The sequence below is a fragment of the Echiichthys vipera genome (genome assembly GCF_963691815.1).
Source record: "Echiichthys vipera genome assembly, chromosome: 7".
NCBI classification, from domain to species: domain Eukaryota; kingdom Metazoa; phylum Chordata; class Actinopteri; order Perciformes; family Trachinidae; genus Echiichthys; species Echiichthys vipera.
The window spans coordinates 13,514,190-13,534,990 of NC_139832.1; the positions used below are offsets into that span (position 1 = coordinate 13,514,190).

The 20,801-nt window shown below is 43.3% G+C and overlaps 1 protein-coding gene across 1 annotated transcript; it reads left to right on the forward strand.

Annotated features, from left to right (window-relative positions):
* Positions 1–1,299: 1,299 nt before the first annotated feature.
* On the forward strand, positions 1,300–20,439 carry smad6b (SMAD family member 6b). Its single transcript, XM_083917301.1, has 4 exons — positions 1,300–2,782; positions 5,464–5,520; positions 6,147–6,224; positions 19,594–20,439. Exons 1-4 carry the CDS (start codon positions 1,984–1,986, stop codon positions 20,133–20,135), a joined length of 1,476 nt encoding a protein of 491 aa, XP_083773427.1. The 5' UTR covers positions 1,300–1,983; the 3' UTR covers positions 20,136–20,439.
* Positions 20,440–20,801: the final 362 nt, after the last annotated feature.

The following is a 20,801-nucleotide window of genomic DNA, read 5'->3' on the forward strand; positions in this document are numbered from 1 at the left end:
CTACAGCGTAATTTCGCCATCAGAAATTGCCCTATAAGCTATGCATGGCTGTAATCAGAGTAGAAGAAGCAGAGGTTTCTAACTGGAAACAGAAGTGCGTTCAAACCCACGGTTTGCAGTTTGCCTCAAAATGGCGTACAACGTTGTGCAAAATTTTTTTCCGTTTGGTGGGTGTGTCAGAGTTGTTAACCAACTTGTGGTATTGAAAAGCCAGTGTGCTTGTGTACAGAACAGGGTGTTCAGTGCAACATTGTTTCAGTTTAAATAAATGTTTTGCTATGTTTTGTCAGGGCTGAGCGCGGCCCAGAATTTATTCGGCAAATGTGTTTCCATATGCCATTTAACACATCAACCCTTTTTCAACAAAGACAAAAACAACCTCAAGTGAACCCAAAAACTTTTTTGCACGACTGAGGAAGTTTAAGTGGATTTTGACGTTTCTATACGGCTTTTCTAATGCGATGCTTCAAAATAGGCATAAATATATATATATAAGGAAATAAACATACTTATTGTTTCATCTGTCCCCAGCTATTATTAGTGCATTAGACATCCACCCAAGTTTTATTTGTAGTAGAACAATATGAGTACCATGTATCAAAGTTTGAGATATCTAGTGCAAACAACCACTGAGTTACTGATGCACAAATAAAATATGTTACTACCATCCCCGGTGTTACCCTTTATGTTTTGTTCTGGCTTTACTTTTTATAATCCTTGTAAAAACATACAAAATCTAATTTGCTAAGTGTCCATATCACCAACTTGTGGCCACGTTTTAGTGTCCCCATTAAGAACAAAAAAATGAACTGAGAGTTTTTAGTTGGGAAATAAAAAAAAACAACAACACTCCTAGGCATGAAAGTTGTTCAGTTGACGATTTCTTATGCTTATCACAGCCACAGCCTGCCAGCAGCACAGATGTAAATAAGTTTTGGTAACTTTAACTTAAAAACTAGAGGTGGGTGTTTCTCCTTTAAGAGTTAAGAAACTTGAAACCTTGTTTGCGCAACAATCAGTGCAGCTCACAGCCGCCAAAGTGTCTAGACTAGCACATGATGGTAGTCAGCCAATGGCTCCACCGCTCTCCTCGGGGGCCCCGTGTGTGTGTGTGTGTGTGTGTGTGTGTGTGTGTGTGTGTGTGTGTGTGTGTGTGTGTGTGTGTGTGTGTGTGTGTGTGTGTGTGTGTGTGTGTGTGTGTGTGTGTGTGAGAGAGAGAGAGAGAGAGGAAGCGAGGGGGGAAAAAAGGAAAAGAGAGAAACGGAGAAAGAAAGGGATCTGGGCTGCAGTTTGGTTTAGATCTGAGTAGAGAAGCAGGAGCGCGACTCAGCCCCGGATTGATCCCCTTCATGTAATTTCAGCTCGCATGGATATTTTGTTGGGATTGTAAAAAAGACAAAAAACAGAAGTGCACTAACATCTCAAGAAGAAGACAAGGATCCTGATTTCTAGTGCATTTTCTTTGGATTAAATCGCCTCGAAGTACCTCATGCTCTTACTGCCGGTGTAGCGACAAAGTACATTTGAGTTTGTTAAAAGTCCGAAACTGTTTCAGGCTGCGAGTTGCCGTATTTTGGTTGAAGGCTACAGGCTTTGGATTATGTTTCCAAGTATGTTATGTTATGTTATTATGTGTTGTACTTTTTGTATCCGTTCGTAAAAGACATAAGCAGTCAATTTCGCCGCGACCCTGGATAATAAGTCAGTTTCACCCGCTTGGTTATTTACAGTATATTCGGCTCATTGAATGCATTTTGATCGGAATGCTGCAGTGCATTTATTGCGCGGTTTTGTTGTTGTAAATGCAACAAAATTGCCTTCACTCTAATGTTGCGATTTTGCCACCAATGTTCGTCAGTTGGCTGTGCATGCATTGCACGGCATTTCACAGACATTAATGTTTTGCAACGACCGTAGAAGTGTCTGTAATATTCGGATATCCGTACAAGAATAAAACCCTCATATAGATTTTCAAGTTGTCGTATGTTCAGGACGAAACGCTCAGGTCTTGTGCGGCGACTCTGGAGAAGCCGTTTGATCCCAGATAAAGAAGGGGAAGATGGAAGTGGCACAACTAGTGAGGGCTGTAGGGACGATCTGTTCGGAAACAACCCAGAGAAAATTCCCAAAAGGGAGCTCACACCGATGACCCCTAGCGGGTCTCTTGTAGGGGACATTGGGGGTGTGTGCACCCGGAGCCCCGTGGAGAGCAGCGGCTTGGGGATCACGTCGGACCAAGATGGGGGTGCGGTGTGCGTCCAGGAGCAGGGGAGCCCCCGCTCCATACAGGACAGAGAATGCAGGACAGTGACATGCTGCTTATTTAAAGACCGGGACCACTCGGAGCTTTGGGGTCCAGAGACAGCTCAGGGCACCAGGGATCCAGGGTCGTGTCACTTTGTGTTGAGGAACCTTGGACCACGGGATAGCGGCTCTCCTGAGGCGCAGGAGGCGGTGCCACGCACGGTGTTGGAGCAAGAACTGAAAACGGCCACATACTCTCTTTTAAAACGGCTAAAGGAAAGGGCGCTGGATACCTTACTAGAGGCAGTGGAGTCCAGAGGAGGGATGCCTAGCGACTGTGTTATGATTTCCCGGACAGAGCTGAGGTTGGGCGGCCAAGTGGCATCCCCACAGCTGCTCGTGTGTAAACTGTACCGCTGGTCCGACCTCCAGCACCCTGCCCAGCTCAAACCGCTCTGTGAGTGTAAGAGCTTTGGGGCCCTGGGCGGTCCAACAGTATGCTGCAACCCCTATCACTACAGCCGGCTCTGTGGGCCAGGTAAGATAATCTACCATGACATATAAACTATGTACAGGCTTAGCTAGATGCAGCTTTTTGTTTGTTAAGTCACCAGGCAGTCCATTAAAAGATAACCATAAGGTATCTGGGTCTCTACTGTACTTTGTTGTCTTGAATCACAGTCATGTAGGCCACCATCTTTATTTCTGAACATGATAATGTTCTATGAGCATGCAAGTAAGTCCTGCAGATGCATCTTGCCCATTTAGTCAAATGATTATGAAAACTGAAAAAGCTCATGGCCTATTGATAGTTATATGGCAGAAATTAACTTTCCATGATTGTAAAATTGTTAAGGGTCTTGTAATATGCTCAGAAACTCTTTCCCTATCACCATGTTTTATTTGTCTGGTATTGCAAGAGAGAAAGGCTGGCTGTTTGATTAAATAGTTAATGATTACTCAAGTCATCCTTATGGCAAGGTGAACAATAATCCAACTCCTAAGTGCTGAGGTAGATTTAACAAAACAAATGTGAAACTGTCTACTTTTTTTCTCGTTTAGTATATTCAGTAAAAACAACAAAAATGAACGCAAAGTATTCAGTTGTTTGAAACTTTTTAGAGATTTTAGTCGCCTTGAAAGTTGTATTTGAACAGTTTGGTGCTTCACTAGAGCATCACTCACTAACCTGCAAAATCTGGGCCTTTCAATGAAGTAGGAAGTTTGTTTGTAATGCTGCTTGTCGGTACATCTCTTTAGTTTAAGGTCTTTAAATAATTTCATAAGCTTTAGTGTGTCAGTGCCTTCAGCGTGGTTGTCAATACTACCATTTTTGCTTACCTCTGTTTGTTGCAGAGTTATTTGAAAAAGGGACAATGTACAATTTAAATCCAAACAAATGTAAATGTGCCTGAGTTAGCTGACAGGCTATTTTTCATTGCCAGCTCGGCCAATCAATCAACAGTGTATGACTTTATAGACTCACTCAGCGGTTTGGACCTAGTGCTATAGGTCAGTTTAGTTGTTGCGGTCGAGGATTGAGCTTTATTTTCACAATCAATGAGCTATCTGTGGCAGAACCTTCCTGACCTATATTAAACAGATTCAATTTTTGGCAGGGGGCAAGCCTGTGATTTGACATACCTTAAACGCCGGGCCACTCGACCCCACTGACTCCCGAGAGGGAGAGGGGCACATACCCCATATTGGGACTGAGGCTCGTAGTAGACATAGCTCACATGCGCTCATGCGTGGCCCGATAGAGCTGGTATTTCTTTCATGCTATTCAAGAAGGGGGCTTTGAATCAAGACCTTAATCACTGGTTTTTACATTGTTTGCAGATGGGGAATTAAGAAATATGGAATTATATGAGACTACCATACAATACATTAAAAAAATATATATTGAAACACTGTTTAATCCTTTGTGAAACAAAAAAAATGCAAGTAGTGTTAAGGCATTTGTCAACTACAGTTCAATGTACATGAGTTTGATTTTAGAATTATTTGAAAATGAACCACTTGTCTAGGTTTTAGAAAATAAAAGAGTATATAATGTGTAACAGAAAGCTTGGATTGAAGTGTGCAAAAACTTTTTCCTTTCCTTTTGCAAGGCATTTTCAAATGAGATCAGTTTCAAGTTGCACTTTAAAAGCCCTTTTGTCCTAAGGAGGTCCCCTCATGCTATTTAGGTGAAGGAGTGGTGATAATATACAGTTTGCATACTACTGGCGCCAGACTGACTAGCTGTGTATCTGAGTGACTGAGTTCAGATCCCAGCAATTACTGCCGCCACTCTTAAAGGACCCGCTGCTATTATGCTTTTCTCCTTCCCCTTTTCCCTGTAGGCGAGGTCACAATGTGCTCACAAAGTTTTCTTTTCTTTGTGCTTTTGCCGTCTTGTGCAAGTTATTCTTTTCATTTCTCCTGTCTTTATTGGATAAATTCATGTTCTGTGCACAAAATGAAGTTAAAAAGCAGAGATTTACTCAGATTAATTTAACTACTAACTCAAAGTTATGGTTAGTGTATGTGGTTGTAACGAGCGCTTCAGTTAAATGATTGTGCTTCAATCTTAGAAACAAATAGTGTTCTGTTGACTTTATTAGCTTTTTAATGAGATTTTGAACAAAATGATTTAATTATGTAGTGCAGACAACGCTGTGGAAGTTGAAATGTAGTCTGGTGGCTACTTTCAAATGGAAACTGTTTTAATTGTTGAAGACTTTTTGTTGTGTTGGCATGGTTCTTTTTACTTTCATTTATTAAAGACTCATGACTATTACTTCACACAAGATATAATGTAGTAACCAACGTTTGGTTACCTTTGAATTATTGTAATATGAAACATTAAATAGATTGGGATCTAGACATGCAAAGAAGCGTGTATATGTGTTACAATGTATTTACAGTTATTTCACTAACCAGCTTTGTCAGCCGCTTTACACCAGAAGCTTTTAACTTGTTAACGCACAATTATTTTCTGACAGTATATTAGTCAATGTATCCAAAAATGTACTGACATTATCGATTACATCCGCAGAGTATTTTCCTTATTAACGGTTTGGTCTATAAGATGTCAGAAAAAAGTGAAAGATGTCCAAGGTGATGCCTTTAAATGTTTTGTTTTGTCAATCCAAAACTCCAAGAGATACTCTTTCTTTTAAATAGCATTTTCTTCCTTTATTAGGTTATTGACATGACTGTTTTATATTACAGAGTCACCCCCACCTCCTTATTCGAGGCTTTCCCCTAATGAAGAACACAAGCCACTGGGTAAGTGACACTTCCTTACTTATTGTTTCATCTGAATTCTGCTATTAATATTGATCCTCTGTGTTGTGACTGGTAACCAGGTAGTTGCAAAACTGTAATTACTTAATTCTTTTTTCATTCATAATGATAGATATCAAGAGCCTGCAAATTGCATAGGGCATGGTCAGTCTTTTGTTTAGGCTTTGGTATAATGGAAAGGAATAAAGCAATGTGGAACATTTTAATGGCTCTAATTGGGCACAGTTACTGGCAAACTGCATGGTAGCTTTGACATGACTCCTAGGCCAGCATGTGGCATGATGTCAGCATGCCAGCCAGAGACATTGTGGGCAGTATGGTGTGGGTAGTATGTACTATGGGCTGCTGGGACTTTGGAGCCTGGCTGCTAGCTGGAGCTGCAAGCCTGAGTACAGCTGAGGTTTCTGGCGGCATTTGGGGAGATGTCATCAGGTAAAGCCTGTTAGTGAAGTTGCCAGGTTATCCACTATGGGATAAATCCCAACTTGGTGTTAATTGTTTTGAATTTGATATAAAATAAAAAACTTTGAAATGAGGAGGTGCACAGAGGTAGCCAATGAGAGTTCAGACTTGCTGCAGATGAATAATTTCTGTTTTATTTCCCACAGATCTGTCAGACTCCACATTGTCTTACACTGAAACTGAGGCAGCCAGCTCACCAAATATCACACCAGGGGAATTCTCAGGTGGGTGTGTTTCTCTATCTGTCGCCAGTCTCCAAATAAGGATTTTATATCCGAAATGCATTTTACTAAGTTTAGAAATGAATGCGTACCATAACTGTATCATACCAGATGAGCCACTCTGTAAATACTGAAGTAATTTATCAAACAACTTAAGTTGTTTTTATGTTGTGATGTACATTTTGTAAGCGTAGGGGGCATTTTTTAGTTGGCACAGCAGACGCTATGTATACAATACAATACAAAGAAGTAAGTATGGTTTTAACCATTCAGTTGTATCAGATAATAAATATCAACTTGAATTATAATTTGACTTGATTTTGGATACATGTGTGAGCCGCTGTTTGAAGGGCTCGTATAGTGACACATTAACTAGCCTGAAAAAAGAGCTTCAACATAATGTGTCATGAGAAAATAATATATTTAGTACTCTGTTTGATTAAAGCAGATTGTTGATGATGAAATCATCCATGTGGTATAGATCATTATTACATTGATTAGGGGCTTTTCCTTTTCCCTGAAGTATCATTAAAGTTGATAGCTTGTTTAATAAAGCTCGTAAGACAGATGTTCATTTGTAAATAAGAGATAAGTGTTTTCCATGCCGATGTGTTAGCATGTCTGTGAATATAGCTTTAAACCAGAATAATGCAATCTATGAATCACCATATTATCATGGTAATAAATCACCGAGCGTTCATGACTGTTCAGTGCTGCAATGTATGAAATGGTTCAAATAAGACAAGCTTAGAAAAAAGAAAAGGGGGGTATAATTCTTTTCAAAATGTACTTTAACAACAATTCAGTGCTTTACCCTGCATAGCTTGTGAGTTTGTCTGGATGACTATGCAAACTTATGAAAGTAATTTCATTTTGATGTTGCACTTTATTCCTTCTCATTAAGGGCCATTACGAACAGTCGGAGCTTTAAAGATAAAGGTTTCATTGTGAGCGGTGCAGAGGTTCAGCGGGGCGTGTGCGTTGGCCTCAGAGCCAGCCTCCCCTCCTCTGTTTTTCTTTCAGAAATATTTGAGTGGGATCAAAACTGTAATAAGATCCAAGCTCGCTTAGAAACACACACAAGCACACATAGTTGTGCACATGCATGTGTGCAGACACTCGTATGTACAACTCGATCAAGCCTGGCCGTAAGTGGGCTGCAGGGAGGGGTGGGTTCAGGGAAATGGACTTGCTCCTGTGAATGGGGCCACACCAGAGGAAGCGAGTAGAAACAGTCCTGTCCTCTGATTTGAAATGAAACACTCCTTTCGCATGGTATAGAGTAAGTAAGCATGCCTCCCCTTTCATATTAGGGCCACAGCCAGAATGCACAGTATCATGTGGACGAGGAGTCAGAGCCCTCATTTTGGGGTTTGCAGGGAACAGCATTTCCTGTTAGAGGGTCTGCCATGGCTCATACGCCTGGACACTGAGTAGTTGACATGGCTACCTGAGAGTGAAGTATTCAGTCAGCAAAGGCCCCCTCCTACCCAGTACACATGCTGTCACCACCTCAGCATGGCCCGGCGACACTCCCTGAGTCAACAAATGAGGGGCTTGTCAGAGCGCGCACCACAATTCCTCAGAGACTGTGGTGAGGAGGGAGGATCTAGACATGCTAGGCTTTGGTTTCTTCCAACTGTGTTGCTGCTTGTACAGGCCGGGCCATATCACTCTGCATTGGCACTGGAAAAGGAGAATGACCAGTGCTCTACAGGGTGGTAGTTTTCGTTTAGTTTTGTGCTGTGAGAAAATTGTGTAGCCAGTTTTTCTCTGATCATGTTGCATTTGGACCATTTGATGGTTCTTTGGTTTTAAATACAAACGAGTGTTCATGTTCAGTGAAACAAACCTTTCGAATCCAGTGATACAGATCATCCAAGCATATTCCATCATAAGACCGAGAGCCTGAAGGCCTCCTCATAAAGCCCACTTAGTTCTGCTTTAACACAAAGGCATGTAATGCATATTGTCAAGTTGGACATGTTGCTGACCTGGAGATGACTTACTCTGTGAATCCCCCTGCAGATCGGGTAGAGAGAGTGTCTGTCTCTGTGTAACAGGAGTTTTATGAGAGCCAGACTCCACCTCCTTGTGCAGGAACAAGTAAACCTCTTAAAAAGCAAGTCTGGGGGGCACTTGGTGGATTGGAGGGGTGTAATCAAATAATCAACTACAGTTTACAGCCCAGGGCTACAGAATTACCCACTGAGCATTCTTCTGCATCACAGAATAGCAGAGAAACAGATCGGAACTGGTTGGTTTAGAAGATAAGCTTGCTCTTCCACATATCCTTCTACTTTAGATTATTTAGTGCCATGTTAATATGAGGTATGTCTTTAAATCAATACACTCTTTGTTGTTAAGTTAATGTTAGAGCTAATTTAAATGCAGATACATTTCTTTCATCCCTCTGGCTGATTCCCACATTTGTTAAACATGCTAAAAGAGTCTCACTCATGCATTCTTAAAAGGCTTCCCCATGTGCGCATTATTGTATTACTCTTATTGCAATACTCATAACTTCGACTATAGACATTTGGACCATTCCCAGTGTTTTATTTAAACATGGCTGTGTCACAATGTGGGATAGAGACAGCGACACCATGCCCCTCTGTCATATCTGTTTACGTCATGTGCAAGCCCAGCTTGCATACACAGTATACCTTAGCACTGTGTGTGTGAGGGAATGTGCCTTTGCTGGTGCTACCCTCCCAGTCTGCCCACACACCTGTTTCCTCACTGCCTGGGCCTCGTTGTGTGGACATCAGAGTGAAGCCCTTTGAAGCAGGTCTCATTGCTTCCTGTATGACTGTCTGAGGGGGTGTTTTCCCCCTACACATTGACTTTATTAAGTCAGTCACATTGTCTCTGCCATTGGGGGCTCTTTATGCTTGTCACTTCTTCATTATAATGCTGCTCTGAATGTGAGGAGGCCTGCCAAGGATGCCTTTGGATGCTTCTTAAGAGTTTCAGTCATTGAAGATATGGTCTTTTTTAAGAGCGCTCAGTGTCACTTTGTGGAGTAATTATTCACGTTTTAGTACAATGAATGACACAGGCCTTCACTCTGTGCCTGGTTTAGACCTTTATGAGATCATGGCTTCAGTCTGCCTACATTCTCCAGTCATCAGAAGTTTTGTCCTCAATCAACCCAGTGGAATTTGTCAGCATAATACTGTGTGCACGCTCAATTTGGTGTGAGTTGAGATCACTGATGTGGATGGAGGGGCTCCCTCAGTATTGCTGGGTCAGATGATCAGAAGACATACAGAGTTATTTGAGTCACTGTCCTTTTTTTAAAAAAGAAACATTTTCCACTTTTTTCTCTTCTTCTTCCTAAGAGCGCAGAAAAGTTGGACTGGAGGAGCAAAAAGATTGAAAGTTGTTAGTGGTGGATTACACAGAGTGCTGTAGCACTTACTGGAGGGAAAAGGGCATGAGCAGGTATTCAGGGTTCCCACACAGTAATCTGTCTCTTTGGATGTCTCGTCTGCATGCACTGTGTCAGGTCCACTCTGGTATTGACTGATTGTTCCAGGCAGAACAAAGCAGTTAATAGACAGATGGGAAGGGCCTTGTTAGAGTCATGCAACAGATTTCTCAGGGAAATTACAATGCATAGGTGCAGGGGCTGTAAAGATTTGTTTATACATTTTTAAGTCTATGTTTCTTCCTCTGGGTCCAACTATAAATCTAGATGCATACTGACATACATTCACACTCAAGAGCAAAGAAAATTAAATTGTGTAGTTAGTACTAATCACGGCCCGCCCATCGGTGTCAGGAAGAGGCCAGCACTAAGCATCAAACCATTGCCTCTGTCTGTGTCAGACTGTGGATATGCATGGCATAATTAGACAGTCTAATCAAGGCATGTGATGCTTCTCTTGATTAAAGTAGATTAGACTGGACTCGTACTTGTTGATCTGACTTTGAAGGCATGTGATTCCACTTCTGCTAGGAACTAATTAAATAGCGTGCCTACTGTACGTATCTGAAAAGATTTGTGATGGATTGCACCTCTAATTTGCTCTGAGCTGTCTAGTTATGTTTTTTCCGCATTAGATCATCTATTCATATCATTGAAGTGGCTTTGGTATTTTGCAGATGGCTTTTTTAAACTGTGCTCTTCTTTTCTCTCCTGAGCTTTAATGATGCAGGGTGACATAATAATGCAGGTGACATCATTCATAGCACACCAAATGCATATCTAAATGATTCATTTGTAGCTCTAGACCCATCATCTTCAACTGAATGCTAATAATTGTCGTCCTGCTGCTCTATCTTTTGAGGATTGCTTTAAAATGTAGTGTGTTGAGTATATAGAGTATTTCTTTCCCACGTTGCAGACATCTCACCGTCTTTGTGTAGCAGCAGTACACTGACTCTGCAGTGCTCAGACAGCGGTATGGTCTGATGGAGTGACAACCGCATCAGCATGTTAGCGATGTCCCCCTCCCTGCCGCAAGGCATGATACCCCTGCTCCATCCCACAGACCCCAGAGTGATGCAGCCTGGGCTCATCTCCCCCTGCAGCCTGGCACATGGCCTCAGGTTTCCACCGCAGCCCTGAGCCTTCCCAGTGCTTGGCCGCCCACACTCCCTCAGGAACCCCAATGCTCCAGGATACGGGATGTGGAAATAATGTGACTCGAGTGCTTCCACCCTGCCTCCCGAAATCAGGTTTTGCGGATTGTTTATTTGAGGGGAAGGAGGCCTCAGACAAACATCCTGTTTTAAAACGCTGCCTTGGTTTTGTAGCAGTACTGGGCGGTGAATTGCCCCTTTGACAGCGGGGGAGACTGAGGAATGTTGAAGTGAAGGCCAGCATCTCGGGGGACATAAGGGGGCTCTCCTCACCCGTATGTCATGTCTAGTTTGCAGAGTCCATTTTTAAGCCGGGGGCAGAGAGTTGTTGCTATACATCCTGAAGGGTCTTGTGCTCTATTCTCTGTGTAGTGGTGTAGGGCCTGTACCCACAGTCCTTGTCTCAAGTATCCGTTCCTGTCCTGGGAGGCTGTCTTCCGTTTCCCCTTACGTAACAAGCATACACATAGAAAAAAAGCCATTGATAAGAGCGATAAGGCCATTTTTCATTTTCCCTTTCTCAGCATTGTTAGACTGTGTCAGAAATCCACTTTGAACTTGTTCTCTCAGGGGTTATGCCATTGAGGATCCTCAGCAGAGTCTTCCATGGTCTAGCTGACTTATTGGCTCATGTATAATATAACATGTTTATTGTTGTGTATGGAAGGGTGTTTGTATTTGTGTTATTGTGGTGCAGTTTGTTTCCCATCTGTCAGATTGCAACAGTCATCTTCCCATTGGATTGGGATGTTTTGCAGTTTGTTTTCAAGCTTATTGGAGTTTTGTAAAGATTTTAAGCTATGAGCCAAGTCAAGATTAACAGTAGGTTCCTAGTGGAGAAATCTCCTTAGTGTGAGCTGTGTCAAGCAGCAGAAATGTAAGTTTGAATAAAGCACTTTTTCTCAATTTAAATTGTCACGTAGATGGAGTGTCAGGAGTGTAGTTTTCATTGTGTCAAGATTTCTTTACACTATATTTTCAGTCAGATCTTGCAACACAGATCCTAGAAATGATGAGGTAATGTGACCTCTACGTGCAGTGTGAAAGCCATGCTAATCTAAAGCAGTCCTTGGAGAGGCCTGAAACCCCTTACATGTCAACAGAAACCAGCCTGCTGAGCGTAGTATTTATCTGTCTCTGCTTGGCAAGCCAGAGTGGTGCCAGTGCAGCTGGGTGTTTGACTAACGTCTGAAGGGCTCACAGATAAAGATAAATCTATAGCCTCATACATGACTGTGTCTAAGCTCACAGTGCTGCACTTTTGTCATTTGAATTTACAGAGTGTACTGTTCTCAGGATAAGGTGGACTATGTTTCATTTTAGGGCTTACCACACAGATAGAAAGTATTGTCTGCAGAAATAACAGGAGGTGTGCTCAGGCTATAATTTTTGCCCCATATTCTACCTTAACAAACAAAGTGAGTGAGCTAATCTTGTCGTGTGCTTAGGGAGGGCTGCTGTTACCATCTTCTCTTCCTTCACACTGCAGCCAGCACCAGCCTCCACCAATAGCTCCATTCATTCAGCTCAGGGCAAAGGGTTACAGCAACAAATAAAGAGCGTGCAATGCCATTAAAAATGTATGGAATGTCCAACTGTTAGTTTAGTGTTTTAGTGTGCCTCCTCTCAAGGCTGAGAGGGGGAACAATACTCCATTTGAGCTGGCCACTGTAAATGTGCTAGCCTTGCAAGCCTGGCAAGCAGTAGTGAAGGAGGTGCCAGTTGTGGATGCTGTTTTTATTTTCTGACCATTTTGCCCACAATTATAAATCCAGACACTGGTGTTACCCAGCTATGATTTAGGCATGTGGTCTGATTGCTGGTGAAAATAGATTTAAGTTTTTTTTTTTCCCCTTCCTCCTCAGAGGAGCATTGACAGTTGTGACTGAACCTATGGCTGTCAGTATTTTTAAAACTCAGAATAGCTAGCACATTCTTTGAGCCTCCAGAATGCTGTGTGTGGATTAACTGTATGAGCCCATGTCATTCGACATCTCTACACAAACCTTTTACTGCCGGAGGGAAAGGATAGGAGCTCATTGTTGAGTTGTTGTTGCGTTGAGCTTAAACTTATTATAATTTACTGTAAACTGAGAGACAGGGACTTGATTTTTTTCTCTCTCTCCTTATCTCCTTGATCTACTGGAGCTATGTCTTCATTCCACTCCCTTGTCCTAACATGGGGCCAAGTATGATAGACATCATTTGGAGCCTTGGATCTTGTTCCCGAAAGATGACGCCTTTCTGAGCAGAAAACCTTTATTTTAGTGATGCTGCAGCAAAACAACACTGATAATATAGTGTTTACAATGGCTTAGTGCCGTGCTCTGACCAAAGTATTTGTTTCCTGTATAAGTTTGTATGTCCTCTTGTTTTACACAAAGCACAACATGACAAGGCAAATTATACTCTGAGATAAAGTTTTTTTGCAACTAGGAGTTAAAAGTCATAAATATGCTTATCGGAAAATTCTCATTGATTATTATCTTCCCCAGGGCAAATTGTGTTTACTTTTGTAGTGTGTGTTTTATCTTTTATTTGTGTGTATTTATGAATCTTGGCTGTGTGGCTTAGTACGTGCAGTCAGGCTGTCGCATTTCAGGGTACGGTTTAGATTAGAGGTCTGGCTGTAGCTTCCCCCTCTTCCCCTCTCTGCGACTGCCAGCACATAATTTACCTAATGAAATCCTGCCATTCCCTTTAGCTTCAAGATTTTTTGCAGATGTTGACAGGGAAGGACTTTGTGAATTATTGGGAATGTTCACTCCTGCATTTTTAATGAATGTCTTGCTTGTTGTAAACGGGCTGACTTGTCGGAGATGGGGGAAACAGTTGTCTTTGTTTGGGGAGCTGGTGTCTGGATGCCCGCGGTGGAGCAGTGTGGGTTACAGCCCAGCAAGTGTTGTGATTGAAACAGAAACTCTGGTGCCACATTATCCTGACAGAACACATTCTCCTCACAGACTCTGATCCACTGGGCCGATCAATAGGAAACCATTGTTTGAACAGCAACTCTGTCCATCATAGCTGGTTCACCTCCCAGCCCGGTGGAAACTAAATACCCACCTTTCGCCTTAAATTAGTCGGACTAATATAACCCGTAATAATAGAGTTCCTTGTTATTGTTCATTTGAAACCAAGCTAGCTTGAGTATATAGGCGAGCTAAAGTCAGTTTCCTCCCTCAGTGCCGGGTCTTGCTTTTCAACTCTGAAGAAAAGTATTAATCAAATAAAAGTGTATGTAAAAGTATCAGACCACACAGCCAACACTTCCTCTCTCATGTGGCGTGGGATTTGGTCAGAATTTTTCACTCTTAAAGGAGAAATAAAGCGACCTTCTTGCTGTACCCCCACCCCCCACACTGTCCTAACCAGAGTAGGAAGTTAGGAGGCACAGAGAGGGGAGGAGGGGGGAGTTCAGGAATGTACAGGGTCTCCTCTACTCAAACGCTCCAGCCTTCTTGGCTCGACCCTCCCTCACACACTCACAAACAAACACTGAGACACACACACACACACACACACACACACACACACGCACGCACGCACGCACGCACGCACGCACGCACGCACGCACGCACGCACGCACACACACACACACACAAACAGATAGGTTGTATGGGGAGGTGAAAGGGCACAGCCACACAGCAGGATGTTCGCTGAGTGTTTTGCTTTCGGTGCTCTCTCAGACTTTGCTGGCCTTTAACGCCGCCTGTAGATATGACATTTACAAACATCCCCCACCGTTTTCACAGAGCTTTTACATGCCCTGAAGGACTCTCCTAGGCCTCACTTGCATCACCCACATCACTTGAGCTCGGTGTCTCTGACACATTGCAGAGCTTTGGGGGAAAACTTTGAGGAAATGAGCAGCACAATCTCTTCCTCTAAAAATAAAAAATAAAAAGTCTTCTCCCTCAAACCAGTTGTCTCGTAGTCATGCACCCAGACGGCTCCTCCATATTATCCTCCTTAGCTTCCTGGGCTTTTTACACCCTCTGTTGTTTATTGATTTAATTTATGGATTCTGTTAGTTATCTGCTATCAAGGGTACAGCACTTTTCCTCCCTCATGGGGTCATCCCGAAACAGAAACGGAGGGAAAGTGGAGAGGAAGTGGATGACAATGTAAAGCATTCCCATTGTGACCAGCCAGGCTTGGTGACTGGATTCAGTTTCTCTGGCTCCCACAATGTTTTCTCCCAGCACGTATCTCTCTCCCGCTCTTTCTATCTTTCTCTCCCTATCTCTTGCTCTCTCTAATCCCTCTCTCTCAGCAGAGAAAGGCCAGACCTCAGGGAGAAAAATCCATAGACATATAAGAGCAGCTCCTGTTAGCGTGTCTGTCTGATAAAGCCGACTTTGATGGCAGCGATAGCCCAGACGCCAGCCTAAATGTGGCCTGCTCAGGGGTTATAGTCAGCCTGTAGGAACCATTGTCTACAGAATTAAAGCCATACCATAGGGAGGGGGAGGCTTTTGCTTTAATTCCAGTTTGGCGTTTTTGTTGTTGTAAAAATCGAACAAATTATAGTAGGGGGAGTGTACAGGTATGCACAAAGAAAAAATTGGTTCTAAATTTTCACACACACACACACACACACACACACACACACACACACACACACACACACACACACACACACACACACACACACACACATACACACACACACACACACACACACACACACACACACACACACACACACACACACACACACACACAGGCAGACAGTCCTCATGCCCCCACCTCACCACCAGCCCCCCAGCCTATCAGTTCATTGGTAGAGTCTAATAGCTGGAGGGGAATCTAATCCTTGGCACAGGATGAGAGACTGCTGCTCCCCCCTCCTCTCCTTGCTGCTCTCCTCCCCTCGACTGCACTGCTTAAAGGGACTTGCAACACTGTTTTGCTCTTTTTTTTCGTCGTCCTCAGTAAAGTTTTGTAGGAATGAGTTCATTTCTGCCCGCCGCCCTGGATTAGGAGAGATGAAGTATAATGGAGGTGGCCCCGGAGCCTGGTGGGGAGATGTTAGCACGGAGGGGAAGCTGTTGTTTGTCTGCCTGTCCCTGACACTCGGCCTCCCATTCATCTCACTACAAGGCTGCGGAGCTGTGTTTACCCCGGGGCAGCTCTATTCTGCTTCTCCCTCTTCTTCCCCCTCCTTTTCATGTTGTGTTTAAAAGCATTACTGGATGATCATCAAGGATTGCCATTGAAACTTTCAAGCCCCCATTTTTGTGTACTTAGTAATTATCCAAACTCGCCCTTGAGTGCAAGGAGCTCAGCGAGGCGATCTGCTTTTTTTCCATACGTAAACCTGTGGAAAAAGTAAGGGCAAGTTGTGTTTATCATAGACATATTTAAGGGTTGTGTTAGTGGCATGTTGGCATTGGAAAAATCATGTAAGAGCTATAATCATGATCAGTATTTCTGTTGCTTTGGCCTGTGTCTATCACAGTAACCTATATTATCTTTAGTACATGTACTCAAATGCTCTACTTGAGTATTTCCATTTCACTTTTTTATTCTGCTGCATTCATTTGACAACTTTTGTTAAAAGTTTATTCATTACATTTTTTAATGCACATAAATAATTTTTGTTAAACCAATAACTACAGCTGACTCGAGCATGTGGTACTGTTCGCTGTCCGCAAACTTTGAGTTTCTGCCTTTGAAACTCTGGATTTCTCCAATCAGACAGGCCACAGGGAAACAGAAAAATCAGCATTTTCACATGGTTTCATGGGAGCTTGCACCTTGTTATGGAAATCCAGCTCTCCACATGCTTTCTGTAGTTGGAGAAGTGTTTGTTAAATGTCTCTGTTTACTGTGTGATGGACTGTACAAAGACATGTAGTACGTGCAGATACAGGTGCCCTTTTAATTCTCTAAACGTATGAGCAGGCCTATTATATTTCGAGTGTCGTCATCTGTTTACTTATTTCTAGAAGCTTAAGGGAAAGACAAACAGAGGCTATCCTTATCATATAACAAGAACACTGTATTTCCAAGAAATACATGGAATAAAGCAGCTATGGCCATGGAACATTTTGTAGACCAATCAGCTTCCACAGATCCCTTTATCTCCCTTATTTTATACCAGTACTTTGAGATTGGTTACGTAAGGCGTCAGAGTAGATTAACTCCTTTATGTGTTCAGATCATTGCCCGGCAGCAGGAACAGGAAGTGCAGCAGCCATACTGTGGCTGTGTCCATTGACTCTGAGACTGACACTAAGAGGAGAGGCTTTTGAGAATAAAATAACAATAATAACATACGCTACTATTCTAATGGGTAAACTGAGCTGTTAAAAGGTGGCAGGGTTAAATGGATGCAGAAAACCAGTAATTGCTCCCAGCTTGTCATGGTTCCGCCCTGAGCAGACCCTCAGAAAGCCCAACATGGAGTCACGGAGAGTTTGGTGTCTTTGCTGTGGTCAGAAGGGAGGAAGACACACACCCTTGATTTCTTATATCTGACTTTTAGGTTCGGCCTGATCTTTGGCCTGGCCTTTCTCTGCATAACTTTCTGGTCATACAGTAAAAATTAAAGCCGGCGTTATAGTCTCTTGTATCAGTTGGAAAATGTAGATAAACATTTACTGAGGATTTGAAGAAAGGCGAGCAGAAAGCAGCTTGAGCTCTGGAGAGGAGGCTATAGTTGCTGTGGTGATATTGTCCAAACAGTGTGCCGATTGGTGATAGCTCATCTCTGTTGAAGAACGCCTAATGAGTTCTTCTCTCAGAGCCTTCACCTCAGCCCCCCACTTAGCCAAAACACACAAGTTGAAGACACAAACACAAACGCGCCGGCTGATTTTCTCCCTCGTGAGAAGGAGACACACGTGCGCACAGGCACACGTAGACGCTTAACACAACAGAGCGACAGGAAAAGGCCTGGCTCATGGTGTGCTCATTGTCTTCCCTCAGGCTTAACATTTGAGACATTTCTAACCTTTGTCCTGCTCATTCCTCTTCCTGGTCCTTGCAGTCTTACTGGCTACCATCATTCCAGACTACGTGTGAAAACTAGACACTATTGACCACATTGCTTTTGCTTTATTCTGCCCGTCTAAAAAGTAGGAGACGGTAGCCATTTGGTCTTTTGTGTTTGTATGCACAGTTTCAAAGTGAATTTACCTTGATGTGTGGGCTCCATTTGATTTGAGACAATACAGGGCCGTAAACAAGTTGAGGCTGAGTTCTTTGTGTGGCCGAGCCGCACTGAAGTAAAAGTTGAGCTCAGAGTGGAGGAGCTGGAGTGTGGAATTCACTAATGGCACATGCATGTTGGGGCCCCTGAAGAGAGGGGGTCATTTCAGCCATCAGTGTGTGCGCAAACACACAGAGAGCCTGTCTGCAGCCCCCCCCCACACACACACACACACACACACACATCCCTGCTCACTCTTTTCCTCCCCCTCCACAACACAGAGAGCCTTGAACCAGAAGGCGTTTTGTGTGTGCAAGTCTGGTCAACGTTTTCGCTAATCTTTGTATAAACTTTACTAGTGTGGGTCACTCAGCAGAAAGGTTTAGTTGGGTGGGAGGTGAGGGAGGCATTCTGTTGCTGTGTGGATCCACGATACTCCACCTTAAAGGCGTTTGTTAATGGGGCAGGCGGTCATTAAGCCCTTAGAGCAGAGAAACTGAAAGGAATGAGGCCACAGGCCCAGGCTTTAAATCCTCGGTGCCAATAGACTCTCTGAAGCAAAATAATGGCATCACTCTGTGTGTGAGTTAATGGGAGCTGATAGCATGAAGGCTGGGGGGTCAGCGGGTCACGGGCTTGTGCTAAGTTGTCAGGGAGCTGAATGCCGTCCCTGGGCCCACAGCAGGGGGAAGAGCCGGGTGGAGGGGGAGAGGGACCCCCTGCCTGGCCCTCTCCCGTCACCCCCTCTCTTGTGGAATGCGAAGAAGGCGAGGGAAGAGGAGAAAGAGGCAGCCTCATTCTGGAAAAGTAAAGGGTGAAGATCATGGGACTCTGTGATTTTTCTTCTTCTTCCACCAGCCCCTCTCCTTGTGCCGCAGATTTTTATGAACGATATAACTTTACGACAGCAAGAGCAGTGTGGACGAAAGCAGCCTCTGAAAGTAGTCACAGTGCTGTGTGTCTGTTCACTATGGTGAAGACAGAAGTCCACCTAGGGAGCAGTAACTCACTTTGGAGTGCTGAGGGCTGTCACTGCAAAGAGTTCACAGACTGCAGCCATGAAAACTGACTTGACAAGCTGATTTACTGGACAGAGTTGTTTAGGAATAAGATGCCAACTTTGTTCCAGTATAAAAAGAAAAGCATTTGCACAGGCAAACATTTGCTTTTCTATCCAGTCCCAACTACTGCAGGGACTTATATTCAGTGGAAACACTGAGTGTAACCCTAAATTAATTTTAGTAAACATGACCTGTTTTAGAACTGCATGTGTGAGGAGATGTGGCTGCCTCTGTGCTGGGTGGTTAGTGTTTAATCATTATAGTGCCCTCTCGAGGCAGAGAAGGAAACTGCAGTTCTTCCGTTGGATTGACCTCACTACACTCTCCACCCCCAGGATATGTATAGCAGCGTGTGTGAGTGTGTGTGCGTGTGTGCGTGCAGTGGTATTTATACAAGGCTTAGATTTCAATACAGTGCCTCCTTCAGTATTTATAGTGTGGCCATCTGCTCTGAACAATAAAAAGAGATAGTTAATCCCTGAAAACTTCAGCCTTCCTTTTTACTAGGCCTGTTTGCTTTTGTTTATGTTTTGTTTAATGAGTGCCCTTCTGTCTATTGTAGATGCCAGTATGTCGCCTGATGCCCCTAAGCAGAGCCACTGGTGTAACGTGGCATACTGGGAGCACCGCACGCGCGTGGGTCGCCTCTACACAGTGTACGAGCACTCCGTCAGTATCTTCTATGATCTACCTCAGGGCACGGGCTTCTGCCTGGGCCAGCTCCACCTGGAACACCGCAGTAGCACCGTTCAACGCACACGAGGCAAAATCGGCTATGGCATCCTCCTCAGCAAAGAGCCGGACGGGGTTTGGGCGTATAACCGCAGTGAGCACCCCATATTTGTCAACTCCCCAACTCTGGACGTGCCAAGCAGCAGAACTCTTGTGGTGCGAAAGGTGATGCCAGGATACTCCATCAAGGTGTTTGACTATGAGCGTTCAAGCCTCCTGAGGCACACCACAGAGGCTGACCTCATGGACGGACCCTATGACCCCAACAGTGTGCGTATCAGCTTTGCTAAGGGCTGGGGCCCCTGCTACTCAAGACAGTTCATCACCTCCTGCCCCTGCTGGCTGGAGATCCTCCTCAACAACCATAGATAACACAGACGGACCCCACAAACTATCCCAAATATCATCTACCTAGATTTAATATAAAGTTTTATATATTATATGAAATATATATTATACTTGTAAATACGGAGTCATTTTTACAATGTAATTATTTATGTATGGTGCAATGTGTATATGGACAAGAGGAAAAAAACGGAAAATGCACTTTGGCTTATATATATTATATATATAAATATATATAAAGATAAAGAATCTTTCAATACCAACTTGAGAAATTATACAGCAAAATTAGGATGAGCCTGGATTTGGTGTATAGTTTTCATATACTATTAATATCCAGACAAAAAGCTAACACCATTCACACATTGATAATAAAGTATTCGCATAATAATTCTCTGTTTGGTGTGCATCATTAGCTGTTTGTTTACAACACATTCAATATTTCTCTCTGATGTATTTTCATTATATGTGTATTGATTCCTGACTTAGCTCTACCTGTTGTGATTTGTTTAAAATACACCACCGTGTATTATAATGAAATAAGTACTGTGTGCCGTTGGGATCCTCTTTTCCCAGTTAGCCTTGGAGCACGTGATACAAAGATCAGAGGCACACTTAAGCTCAGCTTTGCCAAGCAGAAGATTATCAGAGCAATCATGACATTGTTTATTCAGAACGGTCATTGTGAAGAGTATT

Excerpts from the sequence above, each read along its gene's own strand:
- smad6b (XM_083917301.1), top strand. The coding sequence starts at position 1,984 with ATGTTCAGGACGAAACGCTCAGGTCTTGTGCGGCGACTCTGGAGAAGC. Across the intron at positions 2,783-5,463 it reads CAGCCGGCTCTGTGGGCCAG|AGTCACCCCCACCTCCTTAT; the intron begins GTAAGATAATCT and ends TTTATATTACAG. Across the intron at positions 6,225-19,593 it reads CACACCAGGGGAATTCTCAG|ATGCCAGTATGTCGCCTGAT; the intron begins GTGGGTGTGTTT and ends TGTCTATTGTAG.